Source organism: Salmo trutta, chromosome 16 (assembly GCF_901001165.1).
Source record: "Salmo trutta chromosome 16, fSalTru1.1, whole genome shotgun sequence".
NCBI classification, from domain to species: Eukaryota; Metazoa; Chordata; class Actinopteri; order Salmoniformes; family Salmonidae; genus Salmo; species Salmo trutta.
The window spans coordinates 27184371-27207652 of NC_042972.1; the positions used below are offsets into that span (position 1 = coordinate 27184371).

The 23282-nt window shown below is 41.6% G+C and overlaps 2 protein-coding genes across 7 annotated transcripts; one reads left to right on the forward strand and one right to left on the reverse strand.

The window, feature by feature from the left end:
* Positions 1 to 397: 397 nt before the first annotated feature.
* Positions 398 to 20868, reverse strand: LOC115150444 (syntaxin-16). 6 transcript variants are annotated; one of them, XM_029693739.1, is made up of 10 exons: positions 19893 to 20094; positions 19069 to 19098; positions 13247 to 13258; positions 12979 to 13086; positions 8650 to 8790; positions 5176 to 5338; positions 4882 to 4970; positions 2043 to 2186; positions 1803 to 1883; positions 398 to 1654 (listed from the first exon to the last, which is right to left on the reverse strand). In XM_029693739.1, the coding sequence occupies exons 1-10, from the start codon at positions 20022 to 20024 to the stop codon at positions 1553 to 1555; spliced, it is 1002 nt and encodes a 333-aa protein (XP_029549599.1). In that variant the 5' UTR covers positions 20025 to 20094; the 3' UTR covers positions 398 to 1552. The 6 variants fall into 6 exon arrangements, with proteins under 6 accessions (XP_029549599.1, XP_029549598.1, XP_029549597.1 ...); XM_029693738.1 differs by lacking the exons at positions 19069 to 19098; positions 19893 to 20094 and adding an exon at positions 20850 to 20868; XM_029693737.1 differs by lacking the exon at positions 19069 to 19098 and having other exon boundaries at positions 19944 to 20330.
* On the forward strand, positions 20524 to 22900 carry LOC115150445 (EEF1A lysine methyltransferase 3). The gene is made up of 3 exons (XM_029693740.1): positions 20524 to 20977; positions 21145 to 21256; positions 21533 to 22900. Exons 1-3 carry the CDS (start codon positions 20813 to 20815, stop codon positions 21928 to 21930), a joined length of 675 nt encoding a protein of 224 aa, XP_029549600.1. The 5' UTR covers positions 20524 to 20812; the 3' UTR covers positions 21931 to 22900.
* The last annotated feature ends 382 nt before the right edge of the window (positions 22901 to 23282 follow it).

A 23282-nucleotide genomic window follows, 5' to 3' on the forward strand; every position in this document is an offset into this window, starting at 1 on the left:
AGCTATATCTCACACTGCCGATACGAACCAATGCAATGCACGTGTATTATTATTTCTTTCGCTAATATCCACAATCGTAAAACAAAACTAAAAACATAAGAATAACATGAGCCATAATATACCATTGGGACGAAGGTGTCCCCCCCCCCCCACAGAAAACATCCAGACATGAACAATTATGATTTATAATTGAAGTGTGTATAAATATTATATATATATATAACTGAACTTGGGCAATGTTTTGGAAATGGCAAATTCTGTCCATGACTCCATCCCAAATTGTACCCTATTCCCTGGCTATTGCTCCTGGTCAAAGTACACTATTTAGTGAATAGGGTGCCATTTGGGACTTCACATATATTCAGCTTCATCATCAGTAATAAAGGAAGACTTGAGCACACTTTGAATTCTATTCAGAATTTAACATGAAATGGGTCACATATCTTTCCAAAAAACAGGACCATTCTTCATAAGAAACTGTAGTGTTGATTTTGTAGCGGAATCGGCAAAGTCATTTCTGAATGCAAAAGCTTGCAACACAGGCTGCCAGACAATTTAGGCTATTCAATACATCTTTGCCATATTAGACAAAATCATTTGACCTTTTATAGAATTTAAATTCAAAATAAATAATTTCATAATATACAGGAGACAGTAGTTTGACAGACATGAAACCAATCATCAGTCTTTCGATATGTGCAAACTGTGAGAGGTATAAAAGACTAAATAAACTCAACTGATGTATCAGTTAGTGATACCGAACACGAGAAAGGGAGTGTAAAACAAGAGAAAGCAGTCATGTGATCTAAATGTGCACCATCATGAAAGACACTGCTGTTGGTACAGAGACATTCATTTAGGATGGTCTGAATCCAAAAGGAACTATTGGTATTTTATCTACAGTCACTGAGAGACACAAAAACCATTGTAATTTCTCCCTCTTTGAAAAAAGAAACATGAAAAAGCAGAAAATGAAACAAATGCTCAACGAATGAAGTGTATGCAATGACCAGGGTCCGTAAAAGCAACACCACGAGACAAATGTTCCTCGTTCATAGACATTCAGTATTCATCTGTGCGGTAGCTGAATTGTCAGAAATCTTCTCTTGGAATAACATACATGGAAGAGCAGCGCTTACACTAAAACTGGACAGACGATGCTAACTCTCACAAGAAAACCACTTATTTTCTCCAAAAACAGGCAAATTATATAGCCATGACAATTAATCAGTAGTCTACCACAAGGGAATTGAAGAAGTGTTTTTTCTGTGTTTCTTTGTATCAGTACCATGACACATGGATATGGTCATATTCAAGAGGGTATTGGAGCGGACAGTGGGTGTGTGCAGGCATGTTCCAAAGTGAAATAGGAACTCTCCCTGGCTGTCCTCTCTTAGGAATCATGCATTCAACATCTCCATGAGTCGTACAGCGCAAGAGTGATTCTTCAGATGTTGATTGGAAAGTTGGACAGGTATTCAGCATCATTTGAAGTACAGATATGACCCTCATACAAGCACACACAACATACCAAAAGCAAAGGAATGCATCACTAGAACTTAGTCCCAAATAGAATAAGTATTAAAACGACAACTATAACAGTAAGGATTAAAATGACCAGCATCTTTCGGTTTTTCTTCTGATACTGTTCAGCCTGCAAGAAAACAGAGAAAACGTTATAAGTTTGCAGGCAAGATAACATCTTTCCCTTTTTCATGGACATAATCATCAATTGGGCTTCGTTTGAACCATTGTGCAACACACATCTGAAACATCAACAATCTTTAACATTGTGTCCTCACCTTTTGTAACTGTTTCAACCCCTCTTCTGTTTTGACACACGATTGCTCCACATTGAAGTCAATTCTGTCAAGTACTGTGCCCTGATATTGGATAAAGAAAGAAACAAATCAGTTGGGAAAACATACAAAGCCATATCCATGGGCCATACTGACACAGTTTGTTATTGATGTTAATCATTACAAGGTACAAACATGATGGTGTCACGTTTCCAAACACTGAATAGGGTTTCCCTCACAGACCTGTTCCACCACCATTCCAGCCAGGTCTCGGAAAATCTCATTCAGGTCAGAGATGGACTGGACTATCTGTCTGACCTCTGTCTCACGTTCCTCCACCATCACAGTGTTCTGCTCTACCAGGACCAGCTGGTCACCTGTAAACCCCTGGGAGAGATCAGAAATATGGGCTCACTGAATAGAACTTTGTCTACATCCCAAATGGCACCCTATTCCCTTCTGCGGGGGAAAAAATAGTTTTGTTACAGTCTAAATGCTATGAAAATACTTCAGTCGAATAGTGCTATTCACAGGTAATTTTCACTGCGGTCCAGTAACCTCTTCATACACCACACAAAGGAGTGATTTGTTATTGGCTCCTTATCAACCAGGCTGAATTCTTGTTCTGTCTGTTTAGGCTCTAAAGATCTTATCACTCCCCTACCTTAGACATATAGGCTGTAGAGCTCAATACCACTTATCTCTTTTGTTAGCTTTGTGACACACACACTCATTTCAATGGGTTCAAACTAGCGTATGAAAACATTTATCTAGTTGAAATAATAGTTTGATATTCATAATGTTCTCATTGCACCTTTCAAACTGATTGCACAATTGCATTGCTTCAGTAAACTGCTTGCCATTTTATTGCTCATCTCACAGAAAAAGAGGAATCCTTTAAAAATAAAATGTTATTTTGCCCATCTCAAGAAATCAAACTGAAGTTAAGTAAACATTTCGGTGGATATCCACTTAAAACGTGGTATGAGATGAATCAGAGGAGTATTGTTAAAATCTAAGGGTGACTTCCTGTTACATCAAGATAAAGCACAACAAAGAATACAGGGTTTTCCCCCGACCAATTTTCATGAGGCTTCAACAAGACAACTTAGTGGAACACACATTCTTGTTCGGGAGTGAACATTATTTATAATAAGGGTTATGTGGAGAAATAAATCTGACCTTTACGAAATGAAAATGAATGGCCAACAGCAAAATATTTTTTTACCAAAACTCTCCCTGAAAAGGTAACGTGCCTAAATGACTCCCGACTCGTAGCACTCACGTCTGTAGCCATGAAGTGCTTTGAAAGGCTGGTCATGGCTCACAACACCATTATCCCAGAAACCCTAGACCCACTCTAATTTGCATACCGCACCAACAGATCATGCAATCTCTATTGCACTCCACAGTGCCCTTTCACACCTGGACAAAAAAGGTACACCTACAGTTGAAGTCAGAAGTTTACATACAGCTTAGCCAAATACATTTGAACTCAGTTTTTCAATTCCTGACATTTCATCTGAGTAAAACTTCCCTGTCTTGGGTCAGTTAGGAGCACCACTTTATTTTAAGAATGTAAAATGTCAGAATAATAGTAGAGAGAATGATTTATTTCAGCTTTTATTTCTTTCATCGCATTCCCAGTGGGTCAGAAGATTACATACACTCAATTAGTATTTGGTAGCATTGCCTTTAAATTGTTTTACTTGGGTCAAACGTTTCAGGTAGCCTTCCACAAGCAGTTGGGTGAATTTTGGCCCATTCCTCCTGACAGAGCTGATGCAACTGAGTCAGGTTTGTAGGCCTCCTTGCTTGCACACGCCTTTTCAGTTCTGCCCACAAATTTTCTATGGGATTGAGATCAAGGCTTTGTGATGGCCACTCCAATACCTTGACTTTGTTGTCCTTAAGCCATTTTGCCACAACTTTCAAAGTATGCTTGGGGTCATTGCCAATTTGGAAGACCCATTTGCAACCAAGCTTAACTTCCTGACTGATGTCTTGAGATGTTACTTCAATATATCCACATCATTTTCCCTCCTCATGATGCCATCTATTTTGTGAAGTGCACCAGTCCCTCCTGCAGCAAAGCACCCGCACAACATGATGCTGCCACCCCCATGCTTCACGGTTGGGATGGTGTTCTTCGGCTTGCAAGCCTCCCCCCTTTTCCTCCAAACATAACGATGGTCATTATGGCCAAACAGTCATCAGACCAGAGGACATTTCTCTCAAAAAGTACAATCTTTGTCCTCATGTGCAGTTGCAAACTGTAGTCTGGCTATTTTTATGGCGGTTTTGAGCGGACTTTCAGGATATGTCGATATAGGACTTGTTTTACTGTGGATATAGATACTTTTGTACCTGTTTCCTCCAGCATCTTCACAAGGTCCTTTGCTGTTGTTCTGGGATTGATTTGCACTTTTCGCACCAAAGTACGTTCATCTCTCGGAGACAGAACGCCTCTCCTTCCTGAGCAGTAAGATGGCGGCGTGGTCCCATGGTGTTTATACTTGCGTACTATTGTTTGTACAGATGAACGTGGTACCTTCAGGCGTTTGGAAATTGCTCCAAAGGATGAACCAGACTTGGAGTTCTACAATTGTTTTCTGATGTCTTGGCTGATTTCTTTTGACTGTCCCATGATGTCAAGCAAAGAGGCACTGAGTTTGAAGGTAGGCCTTGAAATACATCCACAGGTACACATCCAATTGACTCAAATGATGTCAATTAGCCTATCAGAAGCTTCTAAAGCCATGACATACATTTCTGGAATTGTCCAAGTTGTTTATAGGCACAGTCAACTTAGTGTATGTAAACTTCTGACCCATTGGAATTGTGATACAGTGAATTATAAGTGAAATCTGTGTCAACAATTGTTGGAAAAATTACTTGTGTCATGCACAAAGTAGATGTCCTAACCGACTTGCCAAAACTATAGTTTGTTAACAAGAAATTTGTGGAGTGGTTTAAAAACGAGGTTTATGACTCCAACCTAAGTGGATGTAAACTTCTGACTTCAACTGTATGTATAAGCAACAATGTCAAAATACACTGACAGTGTCAGTTCCAAGCTCACTCTGTCATATAGTGCTATGTCTTCATCCTCCTCCATCAGAGGACCGGAGTCAAAAAAGGGCTTTGATCTCTCCTCACGATTCTTCATGCCTGTAACAGAAAGCATCAACATTATGACAATAAAAAGAGACATATGATGAGGGTGGAGGTGAAACCTAAGACCAGAGAAATGTGCGCGCGCGCAAGTTCGTGCCAGGAGAGAGAGAAGTGAGGGATGGAAGATAGCTGAAGAGGTGTAGGAGTAAATACAGTAACGTGAAATACCAGCGTTCAGTTTGAGTGAGTGCTCGCTTACGTTTCAGGTAACTGGACTGTGTGTGTCTGAAGTTGGTGGACTGCTCCTGCAGGCTCCCTGCCAACGAGGACACCACGTTTCTCAGAAGCCTCTCCTCCTGCTCTGTGCAGTGGCCACAGCGAGACTGCAGACCTGTCACCGCACGCTGACACCGGTGGAACATCTACACACACAGGCAAAGGAGCGAGCACTCAATGTATCTTTCCCATATTAGAGAAAAACATTTGACCTTTGTACAATTTAAAATCAAAATAAATAATGAATATGTACACTAGTGATGTGCAGGTTAACTCATCCCACAATCCCGTGGTTATATCCGTAGGGCGGGCGCGTTTAGGGTCATAAAGAGTCGGATTGAATAGAGAAAACAAATTCTTAAAAAATATATACATTTATGGATATCTATAGGCTACATTGAGGTTTTTCTTTCCTTATTTTAAGCTATCTGGCATTAGTGTGTAAAAAGCTTTAGGGGCTAACTTTACTTGCGCCAAATACCCTACACGCCAACCACTAAATGCTTTTGTGAATGGGCAGAAGGTTAATGTCATCCACTGAGCCTAAAAGGACAATGTCAGAGAAATATGAGAAAAGCTGAGAAATGGAGAGTTGAAAATAAAGAGAAAGGAGGGCCAGAAAAATATTTGGTGAAGTGGTAAAAGAGGACGACAGCAGTGCATAAGCTATAAAAACATGACAGTCACTTGACGGGGACTTCAAATAGGCCTATGGCACGTCAATGCAACTGTAGCCTACTGTTCAGATGGATTAAATGGAAACTGAAATCTGGAAACTGACTGTAGGTCAATAACCCCCTCACAGACTTAATATTAAATCCTGCAGAATTAAGAACTTCTTGCTGTAAAGTGATTCACCAAATGTACATTTTGACTTGGGGACAGGAGTGGATAAATATTATTTGTTTCAGCATCTTGAGAGAATGCGAATGAATGCCCAGTTAGGGACTGTCTGTAGATGTAAAAAATAAATGAAAGCTGACAGTATTTCAACCACATAAAATATGCATCCAGGCCAAACTGAAATCTTATCAGAAACTTGTCGTTTTCACAGCATTCCATTTCCTTACAACCCGTCAAACTGATGTAATTTGGACATTTTGCACAGAAAGAGTTATTGCATTTTCTCCCCGGTCGCTAAACGTCTTTGCTCCACAAAAGAAGCAGAGTTGACAGAGAAAACTTTACTGATGTCAACAAGATTGAAGCATTCATTATAATTTATTCTGGTGAGCAAGGGTTTATTTAGTCTTCTAGGGCAACATCTAATAACAGAAGAGAAGCTGCATGTATCCAATTATAGACAAGATGACTGACAAATAGCCTACCAAAATGTCCGAAATTATAAGCAGAAAACAACTAAATTATGCAATAAAAATTCCTGTCAAAAATAATAATTATAAAATCGGTCCGCCATCTGACTGTAGCCTACAGCGCATTTTCTATATTTGCGGGTTGGGGTCTGTGCGAGCCTTAGATTCTCTTTATCACATATAGTCGTGTGGTTGTTGATGGGTTATTAGCAATTGCACCACTAACCTACACAAACCCAAGCAACACATCTAAATCTACACGAACCGAAAGCACAGAGAAATACTTACTGAAAAAAATAGGTTCTTATTCTACTACATAACAAGAATGGCCACAATGGTTGACATATTACATCAGCAGGCTGCATATACTGTAGGCCCTTATAAAAAGGCACAAACGTAAACACGTAAAAGTCAAATATCATATTGTCAAACAAAGAGCTCCATTCATAACAAGAATTATTAGGCACTCCTTAAAGGCGGTGGCTTTTCCAGAAGGCCACTTATGAGGTGTCACCAGCTGAGGTAAAAGGTATCTTAGGTGATAATAGTAGTGACAATTCAAAGTTCGTTCAATGGGGTTTCTTGTATAGCTTCCCATCTCTGTCACTGTACATGTTCACGGATCCTTTGTTCGTACCCCCCAGGGCAATTTAACTGATTCCAGAGGCTGATCCAAAACACCGCCGGAGGAGAAGAGGTATTCGGAGTGGAGTGGACTTCTAGTCCGACTCAGGAGGCGCACACACTACCCATCGCTATTACTCGCTAATGTTCTGTCTCTGGATAATAAAGTTGACAAGCTCAGGGCAAGGATCTCCTTCCAGAGAGACATCAGGGATTGTAACATACTCTGTTTCACGGAAACATGTCTCTCTTGGGATATACTGTCCCCGTACGTACAGTCACTAATGATAGGAGAATTTGAATGTTTAAAGGTAATGATTAAAGTATTCCACCCAAAATTGAACAACTGTGTGAAATGTGTTAGAATGAGAATGTGTGTAGCTCTGTTAGAATTCTAGAACTAGGGAATTATATTATTTTGTAGATATGCAAGCAGGGCGCAGATGTAAAACAGGTTTTCAAACCAAGGGGCCCCAACGGGGGAGAAGTGAAAGACTTGAAGAATGTGACAAGCTTGATAGTTCTTTCTCTATTCTATGGTCAGTGGAAAAATACTGTTTGTTTGAACAGGGAGTAGCCTAAGATAAGGATTTGTGTGTGTATAAAAGACTGGCTCTGCTTTTGGGGAGCAGAGCGCTCTCTGAATAAAGTGTTGATCTATTGCAGACTGGGACTTTGTCTAATTCTTCATTAACCAGAGCCTTACAACCTCTGGGAATTGGTCAAAGCTATAAAATAGTTCAGTTAGAACATTGGGATAAAAATTCTCGTGACAACTAACATTTACAGATTGAGAGCATCCTGTCGGACTGTATCGCCACCTGGTACGGCAACTGCACCATCCGCAACCGCAGGGCTCTCCAGAGGGTGGTGCGGTCTGCACAACGCATCACCTGGGGCAAACTACTTGCCCTACAGGACACCTACAGCATCCAATGTCACAGGAAGGCCAAAAAGATCATCAAGGACCACAACCACCTGAGCCACTGCCTGTTCACCCCGCTATCATCCAGAAGGCAAGGTCAGTACATGTGCATCAAAGCTGGGACCGAGAGACTGAAAAACAACTTCTATCTCAAGGCCATCAGACAGTTAAATAGCCATCACTAGCACATTAGAGACTGCTGCCCTATATACAGACTTGAAATCACTGGCCACTTCAATAATGGAACACTAGTCACTAATAATGGTTACATATTTTGCATTAATCATCTCATATGTATATACTGTATTCTATTCTACAATATTTATGCCGCTCAGACATTGCTCGTCCAAATATTTATATATTCTTTACTTTAGATTTGTGTGCATTGTGTGTATTGTTGTGAAATTGTTAGATATTACTGCACTGTTAGAGCTAGAAACACAAGCATTTCACTAGACCTGCAAAAACATCTGCTAAACATGTGTATGTGACCAATACAATTTGATTTGAATAATAAATATTAGTGATATGAATAATAAATATTATATTGTCTTCAATTGGGTTTCTTGTATGGACTCCTCTGTCACTGACCAACCTGTGTGATCTCCTGAGTAGTGATCTCTATGGCATGCTCTTCTTCACTGCTGTCATCCAGGGTGGGACGGTTCATGTGCTTATCATGGAGGGCGGCCAGCTCCTTCATTTTCTGCCGGACCCGTGTGATTTCATACTGAATCTGAAAGCCCACGCAACCACAAGATTAACACAGATGCAAGAGATAACAGGACATGCACTGAAAGCTTCAATAAAAATGCAATTTTAAAGAAGACTGACACGGGACCTTGGAATTTGGTATAGGCTAATACTAATAGGCTGACATTTTCTGAAGTATCTACAGCTCAATAGTTTCATTATGGTGGTGAAACTAGGCATATGTAATAGCCTAAACGTAAAGGATTAGCTCACTATTTTACAACTTGATGTTAGATTGTTCCTCACCCTGAAACTCCATATTTGGTTAGATGTTACTTAAAAGGTGATTTGGCCATGAATATTTTTTTTTTTTTTTAACATGCTCACATGTTCCCATCAGTGCCATTGATTGTGGTGGCCAAAGTAAGCTGCAGTTTGTTGTGGCTGTTTAAAGAAACCATGGATTAGTTTCTCCTGACCTATAAACTACTTTCAGGATGAGGGACCATCTAACATCAAGTTGTAAAATAGTAAACTACGCCTTTAATAACATAGTCCTCAAAAGGAAAAGGAACTTGGTGGAGAGATCTCTGATGAAGTTTGAAATAGTGCCTTATTTATAAAGTAAATGGAAGCTCCTCTTGTGCCCGGCTCAGCCTTATACCATTTAAGGTACTTCACCGTATCCATTTCCATAAGGACAGATTCTTAAAATTCTGCCCAAATTGATGGTACATGTGACAGGTGTAAAATCTCCTTGGCGAACTTGACTCACATGTTCTGGTCCTGTCCGGTAGATTGGTCCACTATATTTAAGACCCTTTCTGAAGCATTGGATATAGAGTTGCAGCCTAGTGCAGAAAAGGCTATTTTTGGAGTACCAAACAACAATTCTTCCCTGACCAATAGACAGCTAGATGCCATTGCCTTTGTCTCCCTGTTGGCCCACAGACAGATTTTATTGGAAATATATCAATCCTCCCTTAGCCTCAAAGATTGGTTGAGGGGGGACAAAAAGGGGAAAAATGTACAATGTCTTTACATTGTTATCCTTCATTCACTGTGAATAAAAATATTATATGCAGTACCAGTCAATAGTTGACACACCTACTCATTCCAGGGTTTTTCTTCATCTTCACTATTTTGTCCATTGTAGAATAATATTGAAGACATCAAAACTATGAAATAACACATATGGAATCATGTAGTAACCAAAAAAAGTGTTAACTAATCAGAGTATATTTTATATTCTTCAAAGTAGCCACCCTTTGCCACAATGACAGCTTTGTACACGCCTGGCATTCTCTCAACCAGCTTCATGAGGTAGTCAGCTGGAATGCATTTCAATTAACAGGTGTGCCTTGTTAATTTGTGGAATTTTTATCCTTCTTAATGCGTTTGAGCCAATCAGTTGTGTTGTGACAAGGTAGGGGTGGTGTACAGAAGATAGCCCTATTTGGTAAAAGACCAAGTTCATATTATGGCAAGAACAGCTCAAATAAGCAAAGAGAAATGACAGCCCATCATTACTTTAAGACATGAAGGTCAGTCAATGCGGAAAATGTCAAGAACTTTCAAAGTTTCTTCAAGTGCAGTTGAAAGAAACCATCAAGCGCTATGTTGAAACTGGTACTCACGAGGACCGCCACGGGAAAGGACCCAGAGTTACCTCTGCTGCAGAGGATAAGTTCATGAGAGTTATCAGCCTCAGAAATTGCATCCCAAATAAATGCTTCAGAGTTCAAGTAACAGACACATCTCAATATCAACTGTTCAGAGGAGACTGTGTGTATCAGGCCTTCATGGTTGAATTGCTGCAAAGAAACCACTCCTAAAGGACACCAATAAGAAGAAGACAGTTGCTTGGGCCAACAAACACGAGCAATGGACATTAGACTGGTGGAAATCTGTCCTTTGGTCTGATGAATCCAAATTGGAGATTTTTGGTTCAAACCGCTGTGTCTTCGTGAGACCGTAGGTGAACGGATGATCTCTGCATGTGTGGTTCCCACCATGACGCATGGAGGAGGTGTGATGGTGCTTTGCTCGTGACATTGTCAGTAATTTATTTAGAATTCAAGGCACACTTAAACAGCATGGCTACCACAGCATTCTGCAGCGATACGCCATCCCATCTGGTTTGCGCTTAGTGAGACTATCATTTGTTTTTCAACAGGACAATGACCCAACACACCTCTAGGCTGTGTAAGGGCTATATGACCAAGGAGAGTGATGGAGTGGTGCATCAGATGACCTGGCCTCCACAATCACCCAACCCAATTGAGATGTTTTGGGATGAGTTGGACCGTAGAATGAAGGAAAAGCAGCCAACAAGTGCTCAGCATGTGGGAACTCTTTCAAGCCTGTTGGAAAAGCATACCTCATGAAGCTGGTTGACAGAATGCCAAGAGCGTGCAAAGCTGTCATCAAGGCAAAGAGTGGCTACTTTGAAGAATCTCAAATATAAAACATATTTTGATTTGTTTAACAATTTTTTGTTAAACTACATGATTCCATATGTTATTTCATAGTTCTGATGTCTACACTATTATTCTAAATGTAGAAAATTGTACAATAAAGAAAAACACTTGAATGAGTAGGTGTCCAAACTTTTGACTGGTACTGTATACAGAGCATTCGTTAAGTACTCAGACCCCTTGACTTTTTCCACATTTTGTTACGGTACAGCCTTATTTGAAAGTAGATTTAATAATTTCCCCCCCTCAATCTACACATAATACCCCATAATGCACAAAGCAAATTTTTGCAAATGTATTAAAAATAAAAAACTGAAATATTACATTCACATTAGTATTCAGACCTTTTACTCAGTACTTTGTTGAAGCCCCTTTGGCAGCAATTACAGCATCGAGTCTTCTTGGGTATGAGACTACAAGCTTGGCACACCTGTATTTGGGGAGTTCTCTCATTCTTCTCTGCAGATCCTCTCAAGCTTTGTCAGGTTGGATGGGGAGCGTCACTGTACAGCTATTCCTCTACAGAGATGTTCAACCGGGATCAAGTCTGGGCTCTGGCTGGGCCACTCAAGGACATTCAGAGACTTGTCCCGAAGCCACTCCCGCGTTGTCTTGGCTGTGTGCTTAAGTTCGTTGTCCTGTTGGAAGGTGAACCGTCGCCCCAGTCTGTGTTCCTGAGCGCTCTAGAGCAGGTTTTCATCAAGGATCTTTCTGTACCTTGTTTCGTTCATCTTTCCCTCGAGCCTGACTAGTCTCCCAGCCCCTGCCGCTGAAAAACATCCCCACAGTATAATGCTGCCACCACCATGCTTCACAGAAGGGATGGTGCCAGGTTTCCTCCAGACGTGAAGCTTGGCATTCAGGCCAAAGAGTTTAATCTTGGTTTCATCAGACCAGAGAATCTTGTTTCTCATGGTCAGAGTCCTTTAGGTGCCTTTTTGCAAACTTCAAGCGGGCTGGTCATGAGATTTTTACTGAAGAGTGGCTTCGTCTGGCCACTCTACCATTAAGGCCTGATTGGTGGAGTGTTGCAGAGACGGTTGTCCTTCTGGAAGGTTCTCCCATCTCCAGAAAGGAACTCCAGAGCTCTGTCAGATGGACCATCGGGTTCTGGGTCACCTCCCTGACCAAGGCCCTTCTCCCCCGATTGCTCTAGGAAGAGTGTTGGTGGTTCCAATCTTCTTCCATTTAAGCATGATGGAGGCCACTGTGTTCTTGGGGACCTTCAATGCTGCAGAAATGTTTTGGTTCCCTTCCCCAGATCTGTGCCTCGACACCATTCTGTCTCGGAGCTCTACAGAAAATTCCTTCTACCTCATTGCTTGGTTTTTGCTCTGACATGCACTGTCAGCTGTGGGACCTTATATACAGGTGTGTGCCTTTCTAAATCATGTACAATCAATTTAATTTACCACCGGTGGACACCAATCAAGTTGTAGAAACATCTCAAGGATGATCAATTGAAACAGGATGCACCTGAACTCAATTTCGAGTTCAGGTGGGTTCGAATACTTACGCAAATAAAGTATTTATGTCTTTTATTTTTAATACATTTGCTAACATTTCTAAAAAATAAAAATAAACTTTTCACTTAGTCATTATGAGCTATTGTTTTAGAATAAGGTTGTAATGTAACAAAATGTGTAAAAAGTGAAAGGGTCTGAATATTTTCCGAATGCACTGTATAGACAAAAAAAAAGAAAAAAAGAATTCTCATACTGAAGTACTGTAGAAAGCATGTGATTGGTTCTTACCTCATCTACCCCATCTACCCACTTGGGCGGCAGTCTCTTGGTGACTCCGATGGCAGCTTCTGGGTCCAAACGTATCCCAGAGACCAGGGCCATGCGGTCATCAGCCAACTGATAGGAACATCACAGATATTACACAGCATATCATTTCCCATTTCAAGCATTGTTGTTTGCAGACTTTCCATACAAAGCATGGTTTATGTTTCCCCCAGAAGAATAGGTCCTTGGGACTCTGATAGTATAGTTTGGATACAAGGAGATTGGACAGTACCTCATCAAGCTCCTAATGTGATTGGCAGACCCCAGCGAAGTCCCATCCAATGAGGAGAGAGGGAGAGGTGAGATGAAGTGAGACAGAAGTAACAGTAAGTGAGCCCCAGACAAAAAGCAGTGATCAGATTCATACAGACATTTGTCATGCAATGTCACAGATACCGTTTAAAGAGGGATCATACTAATGTTTCCTGTTTCCGGTCACAACTTGCAGACTTGTTTACGCTGTTGTGCGTTTTTGTTGCCGTTTTTACTTTGCTACCTGACGGTTTTTACTTTTTCATTACCGTATATTTTTACTTTTTCCCTCACTCAACTTTTTTTTTCATTCAACTTTCCTACCCCGGAGGTTTTATCTGGACATGGTTCGTCAGGACTTCAAACAGCCGAAGCTAAGTAACATTAACATGATGCCTTCTAATTGCAGTCGTTGTACTCATAATATACAGGAGAACGATCGCCTTACGGCAAGGATAGCTGTGCTGCAAGCCCAGCTTCAGACGCAATCGTTAGGCAAGGGTAATTTCAGTGTAGGAAAGGATGTTACAGCGTCTGTGCCACCAGCAAGTACAGATAGTAACGTTAGTATAAACCCCCTCGCACGGTCCCCGCAGCCGGACATCTTTCTCATGGCTTCTGGAGGGAAACGCTGTAGGAATGCTCAACCGGTGTCGCTTATTCAGCCGACAGAAACTTTCAACCGGTTCTCCCCGTTAAGCGAGTCGGAGTCGGAGGCCGAGACTTCTCTGGTCTCTGCTCCTCCCGTTGTGGGGTCTGAGACGCCGACGGCTCCCACCATTAGCTCTGACAAATTGAAAACCCTAGTCATTGGCGACTCCATTACCCGCAGTATTAGACTTAAAACTAATCATCCAGCGATCATACACTGTTTACCAGGGGGCAGGGCTACCGACGTTAAGGCTAATCTAAAGACGGTGCTGGCTAAAGCTAAAACTGGCGAGTGTAGAGAGTATAGAGATATTGTTATCCACGTCGGCACCAACGATGTTAGGATGAAACAGTCAGAGGTCACCAAGCGCAATATAGCTTCAGCGTGTAAATCAGCTAGAAAGATGTGTCGGCATCGAGTAATTGTCTCTGGCCCCCTCCCAGTTAGGGGGAGTGATGAGCTCTACAGCAGAGTCTCACAACTCAATCGCTGGATGAAAACTGTTTTCTGCCCCTCCCAAAAGATAGAATTTGTAGATAACTGGCCCTCTTTCTGGGATTCACCCACAAACAGGACCAAGCCTGGCCTGTTGAGGAGTGACGGACTCCATCCTAGCTGGAGGGGTGCTCTCATCTTATCTACGAACATAGACAGGGCTCTAACTCCTCTAGCTCCACAATGAAATAGGGTGCAGGCCAGGCAACAGGCTGTTAGCCAGCCTGCCAGCTTAGTGGAGTCTGCCACTAGCACAGTTAGCGTAGTCAGCTCAGCTTTCCCCATTGAGACCGTGTCTGTGCCTCGATCTTGGTTGGGCAAAATTAAAAATGGCGGTGTTCGCTTCAGTAATCTTACTAGTATAAAGACCTCCTCCATTCCTGCCATTATTGAAAGAGATTGTGATACTTCACATCTCAAAATTGGGTTACTTAATGTTAGATCCCTCACTTCCAAGGCAGTTATAGTCAATGAACTAATCACTGATCATAATCTTGATGTGATTGGCCTGACTGAAACATGGCTTAAGCCTGATGAATTTACTGTGTTAAATGAGGCCTCACCCACAGTCATACTCTGGACCTAGTTTTGTCCCATGGAATAAATGTTGTGGATCTTAATGTTTTTCCTCATAATCCTGGATTATCGGACCACCATTTTATTGCGTTTACAATTGCAACAAATAATCTGCTCCGACCCCAACCAAGGAAGATTAAAAGTCGTGCTATAAATTCTCAGACAACCCAAAGATTCCTTGATGCCCTTCCAGACTCCCTCTGCCTACCCAAGGACGTCAGAGGACAAGAATCAGTTAACCACCTAACCGAGGAACTCAATTCAACCTTGCGCAATACCCTAGATGCAGTTGCACCCCTAAAAATTAAAAACATCTGTCATAAGAAACTAGCTCCCTGGTATACAGAAAATACACGAGCTCTGAAGCAAGCTTCCAGAAAATTGGAACGGAAATGGCGCCACACTAAACTGGAAGTCTTCCGACTAGCTTGGAAAGACAGTACCGTGCAGTATCGAAGAGCCCTCACTGCTGCACGATCATCCTATTTTTCCAACTTAATTGAGGAAAATAAGAACAATCCGAAATTTCTTTTTGACACTGTCGCAAAGCTAACTAAAAAGCAGCATTCGCAAATGGAGGATGGCTTTCACTTCAGCAGTAATAAATTTATGAACTTTTTTGAGGAAAAGATCATGATCATTAGAAAGCAAATTACGGACTCCTCTTTAAATCTGGGTATTCCTCCAGGGCTTCATTGTCCAGAGTCTGCACAACTCTGCCAGGACCTTGGCTCAAGGGAGATACTAAAGTGTTTTAGTACTATATCTCTTGACACAATGATGAAAATAATCATGGCCTCCAAACCCTCAAGCTGCATACTGGACCCTATTCCAACTAAACTACTGAAAGAGCTGCTTCCTGTGCTTGGCCCTCCTATGTTGAACATAATAAACGGCTCTCTATCCACCGGATGTGTACCAAGCTCACTAAAAGTGGCAGTAATAAAGCCTCTCTTGAAAAAGCCGAATCTTGACCCAGAAATTATAAAAAACTATCGGCCTATATCGAATCTTCCATTCCTCTCAAAAATTTTAGAAAAAGTTGTTGCGCAGCAACTCACTGCCTTCCTGAAGACAAACAATGTATACGAAACGCTTCAGTCTGGTTTTAGACCCCATCATAGCACTGAGACTGCACTTGTGAAGGTGGTAAATGACCTTTTAATGACGTCAGACCGAGGCTCTGCATCTGTCCTCATGCTCCTAGATCTTAGTGCCGCTTTTGATACCATCGATCACCACATTCTTTTGGAGAGATTGGAAACCCAAATTGGTCTACATGGACAAGTTCTGGCCTGGTTTAGATCTTATCTGTCGGAAAGATATCAGTTTGTCTCTGTGAATGGTTCGTCCTCTGACAAATCAATTGTAAATTTCGGTGTTCCTCAAGGTTCCGTTCTAGGACCACTATTGTTTTCACTATATATTTTACCTCTTGGGGATGTCATTCGAAAACATAATGTTAAATTTCACTGCTATGCGGACGACACACAGCTGTACATTTCAATGAAACATGGTGAAGCCCCAAAATTGCCCTCGCTAGAAGCCTGTGTTTCAGACATAAGGAAGTGGATGGCTGCAAATTTTCTACTTTTAAACTCGGACAAAACAGAGATGCTTGTCCTAGGTCCCAAGAAACAAAGAGATCTTCTGTTGAATCTGACAATTAATCTGGATGGTTGTACAGTCGTCTCAAATAAAACTGTGAAGGACCTCGGCGTTACTCTGGACCCTGATCTTTCTTTTGAAGAACATATCAAGACTGCTTCAAGGACAGCTTTTTTCCATCTACGTAACATTGCAAAAATCAGAAACTTTCTGTCCAAAAATGACGCAGAAAAATTAATCCATGCTTTTGTTACTTCTAGGCTCGACTACTGCAATGCTCTACTTTCCGGCTACCCGGATAAAGCACTAAACAAACTTCAGTTAGTGCTAAATACGGCTGCTAGAATCCTGACTAGAACCAAAAAATTTGATCATATTACTCCAGTGCTAGCTTCCCTACACTGGCTTCCTGTTAAGGCAAGGGCTGATTTCAAGGTTTTACTGCTAACCTACAAAGCATTACATGGGCTTGCTCCTACCTATCTTTCCGATTTGGTCCTGCCGTACATACCTACACGTACGCTACGGTCACAAGACGCAGGCCTCCTAATTGTCCCTAGAATTTCTAAGCAAACGGCTGGAGGTAGGGCTTTCTCCTATAGAGCTCCATTTTTATGGAATGGTCTGCCTACCCATGTGAGAGACGCAGACTCAGTCTCAACCTTTAAGTCTTTACTGAAGACTTATCTCTTCAGTAGGTCCTATGATTAAGTATAGTCTGGCCCAGGAGTGTGAAGGTGAACGGAAAGGCTGGAGCAACGAACCGCCCTTGCTGTCTCTGCCTTGTCGGTTCCCTCTTCCCACTGGGATTCTCTGCCTCTAACCCTTTTACAGGGGCTGAGTCACTGACTTACTGGTGTTCTTCCATGCCGTCCATGGGAGGGGTGCGTCACCTGAGTAGGTTGAGCCACTGACGTGGTCTTCCTGTCTGGGTTGGCGCCCCCCCCTTGGGTTGTGCCGTGGCGGACATCTTTGTGGGCTATACTCGGCCTTGTCTTCGGACGGTAAGTTGGTGGTTGTAGATATCCCTCTAGTGGTGTGGGGGCTGTGCTTTGGCAAAGTGGGTGGGGTTATATCCTGCCTGTTTGGCCCTGTCCGGGGGTATCATCGGATGGGGCCACAGTGTCTTCTGATCCCTCCTGTCTCAGCCTCCAGTATTTATGCTGCAGTAGTTTATGTGTCGGGGGGCTAGGGTCAGTCTGTTACATCTGGAGTATTCTCTTGTCTTATCCGGTGTCCTGTGTGAATGTAAATATGCTCTCTCTAATTCTCTCTTTCTTTCTTTCTTTCTTTCTTTCTCTCGGAGGACCTGAGCCCTAGGACTACCTGGCATGATGACTCCTTGCTGTCCCCAGTCCACCTGGCCATGCTGCTGCTCCAGTTTCAACTGTTCTGCCTGCGGCTACGGAACCCTGACCTGTTCACCGGACGTGCTTGTTGCACCCTCGACAATTACTATGATTATTATTATTTGACCATGCTGGTCATTTACGAACATTTTAACATCTTGACCATGTTCTGTTATAATATCCACCCGGCACAGCCAGAAGAGGACTGGCCACCCCTCATAGCCTGGTTCCTCTCTAGGTTTCTTCCTAGGTTTTTGGCCTTTCTCAGGAGTTTTTCCTAGGGAGTTTTTCCCAGCCACCGTGCTTCTTTCACATGCATTGCTTGCTGTTTGGGGTTTTAGGCTGGGTTTCTGTACAGCACTTTGAGATTTCAGCTGATGTACGAAGGGCTATATAAATAAATTTGATTTGATTTAATGTTCCAAAACGTCAAATTTTGACCTAAGAAATGCAATTTTATATCAATCAATTGAGGTTCTTCAAACATGTAAAATCAGCCTTTAAAAAGGTCATTGATAAATCTATGCTAGGCCTAAATACATTGGGTCAGTGAAGTGTGACATGAGTGTGTGTGCGAAGGCAAAGAAATAGGGCTAGCCTATGTCCCTGATCTCCAAATGATTAGCCCAAGCACAGAAGCATTTCATATAGGCCAAGAGAAAGGAAAGATGCAGGACAAAGATTAGCATTATAAGAGGATTTTGATATGCATGCAGATCACTCAGCATGAGCAACCAGAACACCATGCAAGAGAAATAATGCCATAAAACAAGGAGGAGCACCTAAACTAATTCAGAAACTCAAAGCCTAGTAACCACTGGATTAGCTCTTTGATCCAAACAAACATTACTATGCCCCAAAAAGCCAGACGACTGATTTGTCTTGTAATGAATTGGGCCTAACGCTTCCTCTACTATCCACAATCAGGTGGATGAAAAGGCATTTCAAAATCTGGATTTGAGTTATACTATGAAGCTGCTTGACACAATAATGGTCCCATAGTCAAAACACCTTAGTGCCCAGAAGTAGGAGGGTGAACGAAAGAGGGACTGAAAGGGAAAATAACCTCTTTAGAGTTTTGAAACTATGCAAAATAAATAGGCTAAGATATTATGGACTTACATAGACAGCATTTGTAAAAGGCCCTGCATCCTGGTCAATAATGAAAAATAGAAAATATATATCAGTGACCAACAGTGCAAACTAGGTATTCTAAATTAGGATATACAAATATCTTAGTAACAACTAGGCCTAGGCTATATCAATGTAAAGTTCGTCAAATACCTTGAAAATAACCGTTTAACAACCCAACACCAAGCACAGGATCAATTAAATCTAAAACAGAGCAAAGCACCATCTAAATGGTAGGATTGAGAAAGGCATGCAACTCACTAAAAAGCAAAAGGGCACACACACTACAAACAAACACCACATAAAATGCAACACGTCAATTGTTACATTTGACCATCTCTATAACAAAAGACTATCCAACTCATTCACCGTTATGACTTCTTTATCAAGTACTGAACATTGCCCCTAAAATTAACTTAATGTTCTACCTTTAGCCAAGCTTTTAATTCGTTTCTTACTTTGACAAAAGCATTGCTTCAATTGACTTTACAATGCCAAAGGAGAATTCACGTTCTAAGATGATTGGTAATGCAAGTTGAGGCCATCTGTACTCCAAATACATGCCTCTGTGACATGACTCAGGTCAAGGCAAATGTGCGCATCTAGCTTGACAGCTAAATGCAGCAAGTAGCCAACATCATATCCATGTGTGGTAGATGGCCACTAGCTAGTTAGCTAACGAGGAGACTTAATCAAGCTATGGCTAGCTTATTCATGTGTTTGCCATCTCTTTCTCTCTCTCTCACACACACACACACACACACACACACACACACACACACACGTCAAATCCAGACGATTAACTTTAGACTCACCGCCGCATTGCTACGTGTACTCAGAGTACGACGGGAGCCGTATGTACTCACTTGCTCAGCCAATATATGACGATTTTGGATTGCATTGTTCCGCATTAATAAGAAGGCATCGGTCAAGCGCCTAGTTGCCATGATTAACTTACACTTAGGATGTGCAGCTATCAAATAACAACCCGTAGCGCAGTGACTACAACGACTAGCTAGCTACTATGCAATGCAAGGAAAGTTAGCGAGCTAGCCTGTACCGGCTAATCGAAGGGTTCTTCCCCTTTCTGTCCCCACAATAACATATAGTTTGTTTTCTGTCTTTCGCTTTTATGAAGTACATAAATAAAACATAAAATATGAAGTCTGTCTTCAATTAAACATGTAATGAAGAGAGGGTCGGTGTTCTGGCCTCATCTACGTGGAAAACGTAAATACACAATAAGAGCTTCTTGACCAAACACTTCCCGGTTAACACTTTTAATTTGAATTGGAGACCTTTATCAAAGAGAATATATTTAAAACTGAATCTAATTAACACTGAATCTAATCATCATTGATCATATTTGATGTATTTTCATATTATGGACTTTTATATGAATAAAATAAATACATGAAAAACGAGAAACATTTTATTTTCCGGGTCAATCCCACAAGGTTTCAGTCCACCGATATTTTTGAAGAAGAGTTGAAATAATGAAGATAATCAAGGATGCATGATATATAGTTCTGCATTGCATAGTATTATATTGCAATAAAAGCATTGGCATCTATAAAACTGAGGAATATATTCGGGTTTTAGCGCTACCCCCAACTGTAACTATCAGCGAACAGGAACGTACCCATTGGAATCTCTATCGCGCATGCCTCCTTGAATGCGTAAAGCTAATGGCTAAGGATAAACTACATTAACAGTCTAACCATTTTTATTTACAATGGCAGAATATGGAGATGAAGATGGATTCATGTTACCTGTAGACGACGGTTTATTTGCTGATACGTTTTCTGATGATAGCGTGTACAAATTCATCGGTCAAGAGTTAAAGATCAGCCAGGTGTTCAGCGCCAACCTCGGCGTGGCAGCGCCAGTGTGGGACGCCGTAAGTTCACGACTTGCTCCATTAGTACACACTGGCTACATTTATTCTGCACATGATGAATAAAGCTTTATTGGTTATGTAGTAGTACATTTAATACAGTAGTGTTATGCAAGGAATTTATTGAGGTTCCTGTTGTATTTACTGTTTGGTTTCTGTTGGTTAAATAGGCGCTTCATTTATGCCGCTATTTCGAGGAAAACTCGCTCAACCTGAAAGGAAAGCGCATCATTGAGTTGGGCGCAGGGACTGGCATTGTTGGCATTTTGGCAGCACGTTTGGGTATGTTGGTTCATTCTTTGTCCGTCCAGTAGAGGTCGGTAATGTCGATTTTCCGTAGCAGCCACTGTTATTTCAATAGCCTAGTCATTATTATTTACTTTAATAGCCGTTTATAGAATTGTAATTGCCTTTCCATCACTCTGTTTTACCCTGTCACACGCACATTAGCCTACAAATGCACTTTTCAAAGACTTTGAAACACTACAATAAAAATGTAAAACATCACAAAGATAATCATTTCTAAAGGTGTATTTACCTAATTTCCCACTGTTACAGGAGCGGATGTGACCTTGACAGACCTCCCCTTTGCTGTCCCTCAACTGCAAAGCAACGTCTCAGCCAACATGCCGTCCTCCGGCTGGCCTTCTGTTGCCCCCTCCGTCCTCCCCCTCTCCTGGGGCCAAGACCAGCACATCTTCCCCATGGACTGGGACCTGGTACTGGGTGCAGATATTGTGTACCTGGCTGAGACTTACCCCCTCCTGCTGGACACACTGGTTCACCTGTGCAAGGACAGGGCCGTGGTCTACCTGTCATCCAAGATGCGAGAAGAGCACGGAACACCTGGCTTCTATGGAGACACTTTGCCACAGAGGTTCCATGTAAAGCTGGAGCACCGCGACCCCACACAGAACATCAACATCTACAGCGCTACTCTGAGAGGGAAGCCGTGACAGAAATGAGACTGGATAGGACTGGGAGACAGATGAACCGTTAAATAGGTTGAGACTTGGAAGAGAACCACACAACAGTGCCTGACTCTCTGAACCCTCTGGTCAAGAGGGAGTCTTCTAGATTTCCTTCCTCTCTGAAAAACACTTTGTGCAGGTGCTGGATACAAAAGAATAGGCAACTGACAAAAAAGAGCAAAGGCTCCTCACTCCGATTTTAGTGCTACCAAATGTGTTATTTTAAACAAAATATAGACCAGTAGGTCATCATGTTGAATGAAAAGGTCTGTATGGTCTTGTAAGAAACAGAATAATACTTTTGTGGGCAGGAAAGCATAGCAAAGATCATTTTCCTGTCTTTGGCAGGTTACAACAGTCAAATCAAGTTGTGTTTGATCTGGTTTGAGGAAGTGTTATATTGTATAGGTTGACAGGGTTGATTACTGGGAAAAATGTTGTTAATACCATCCACTTGCAGAACTTTTTGGGCAAAATGTACAGTTTCTGCCCCCACTCCCCCTCCCTCTGCCTGGACATACTTCATCCCCTCACTCTCCTGCTGCTGTGCAGAGTTTCTGTTTAGAAAAGAAAAGCCTGTTTGTTCCGCTGGATAGTTTCAAAGAGAGACCGGCTGTCCTACCTCCCTTCCACCTCTCTCTGTGCTATAGCTCACCCTACAAAACAACAGATCCCGGTTTATATTCACAGTGGGCTCTCCACTAGTGGTCCACAAGGTCCCCATATGAGAAACTGACATTCATCATGCGTGTAATAATCCTTTGATCAATATTGTAATGATAATGCGAAAGCAAGTTGGACAAAAAGTAACCTGTGGTACAACACAAAATACAATGTTATGCATTACTTTCCTATGCCTATAGTGCCTGTAAGAAATTATACATCTTTCAATTATCAAATAACTGATTGAGAACCAAAACTTCTGAGAAATAAAGTTAAATCTATACAACTATCAGCAACAATCTCCTTGTCTGCTTTGTCGTTGATATAATAGATGACATGTTGTAATGCTTATTTCCTTAGGTTTGCAATGTCATTCACTTTTAAGCACATCAACCATATACACACAATGTGAAGTGTGCCAACCCTCGGTGTCAATTCAGCATTGTACAAGCAAACATGAAAATCAAGGATGACATCTTTGGAAAGATATATTGTATAGTGTCATCCTTAAATCCTCCACCACTGCTGTCCCTAATCCTCAATCTGACCTCAAAACGATCAGATTTTAAATCCCAATAAATTCAGGTTATTGCTATTCGGGATCCTTAGGACTTCTCTACTCTAAACCCTACCCTGACCCCAACCCTTACCTAACCTTAACCATTTTTTATTTA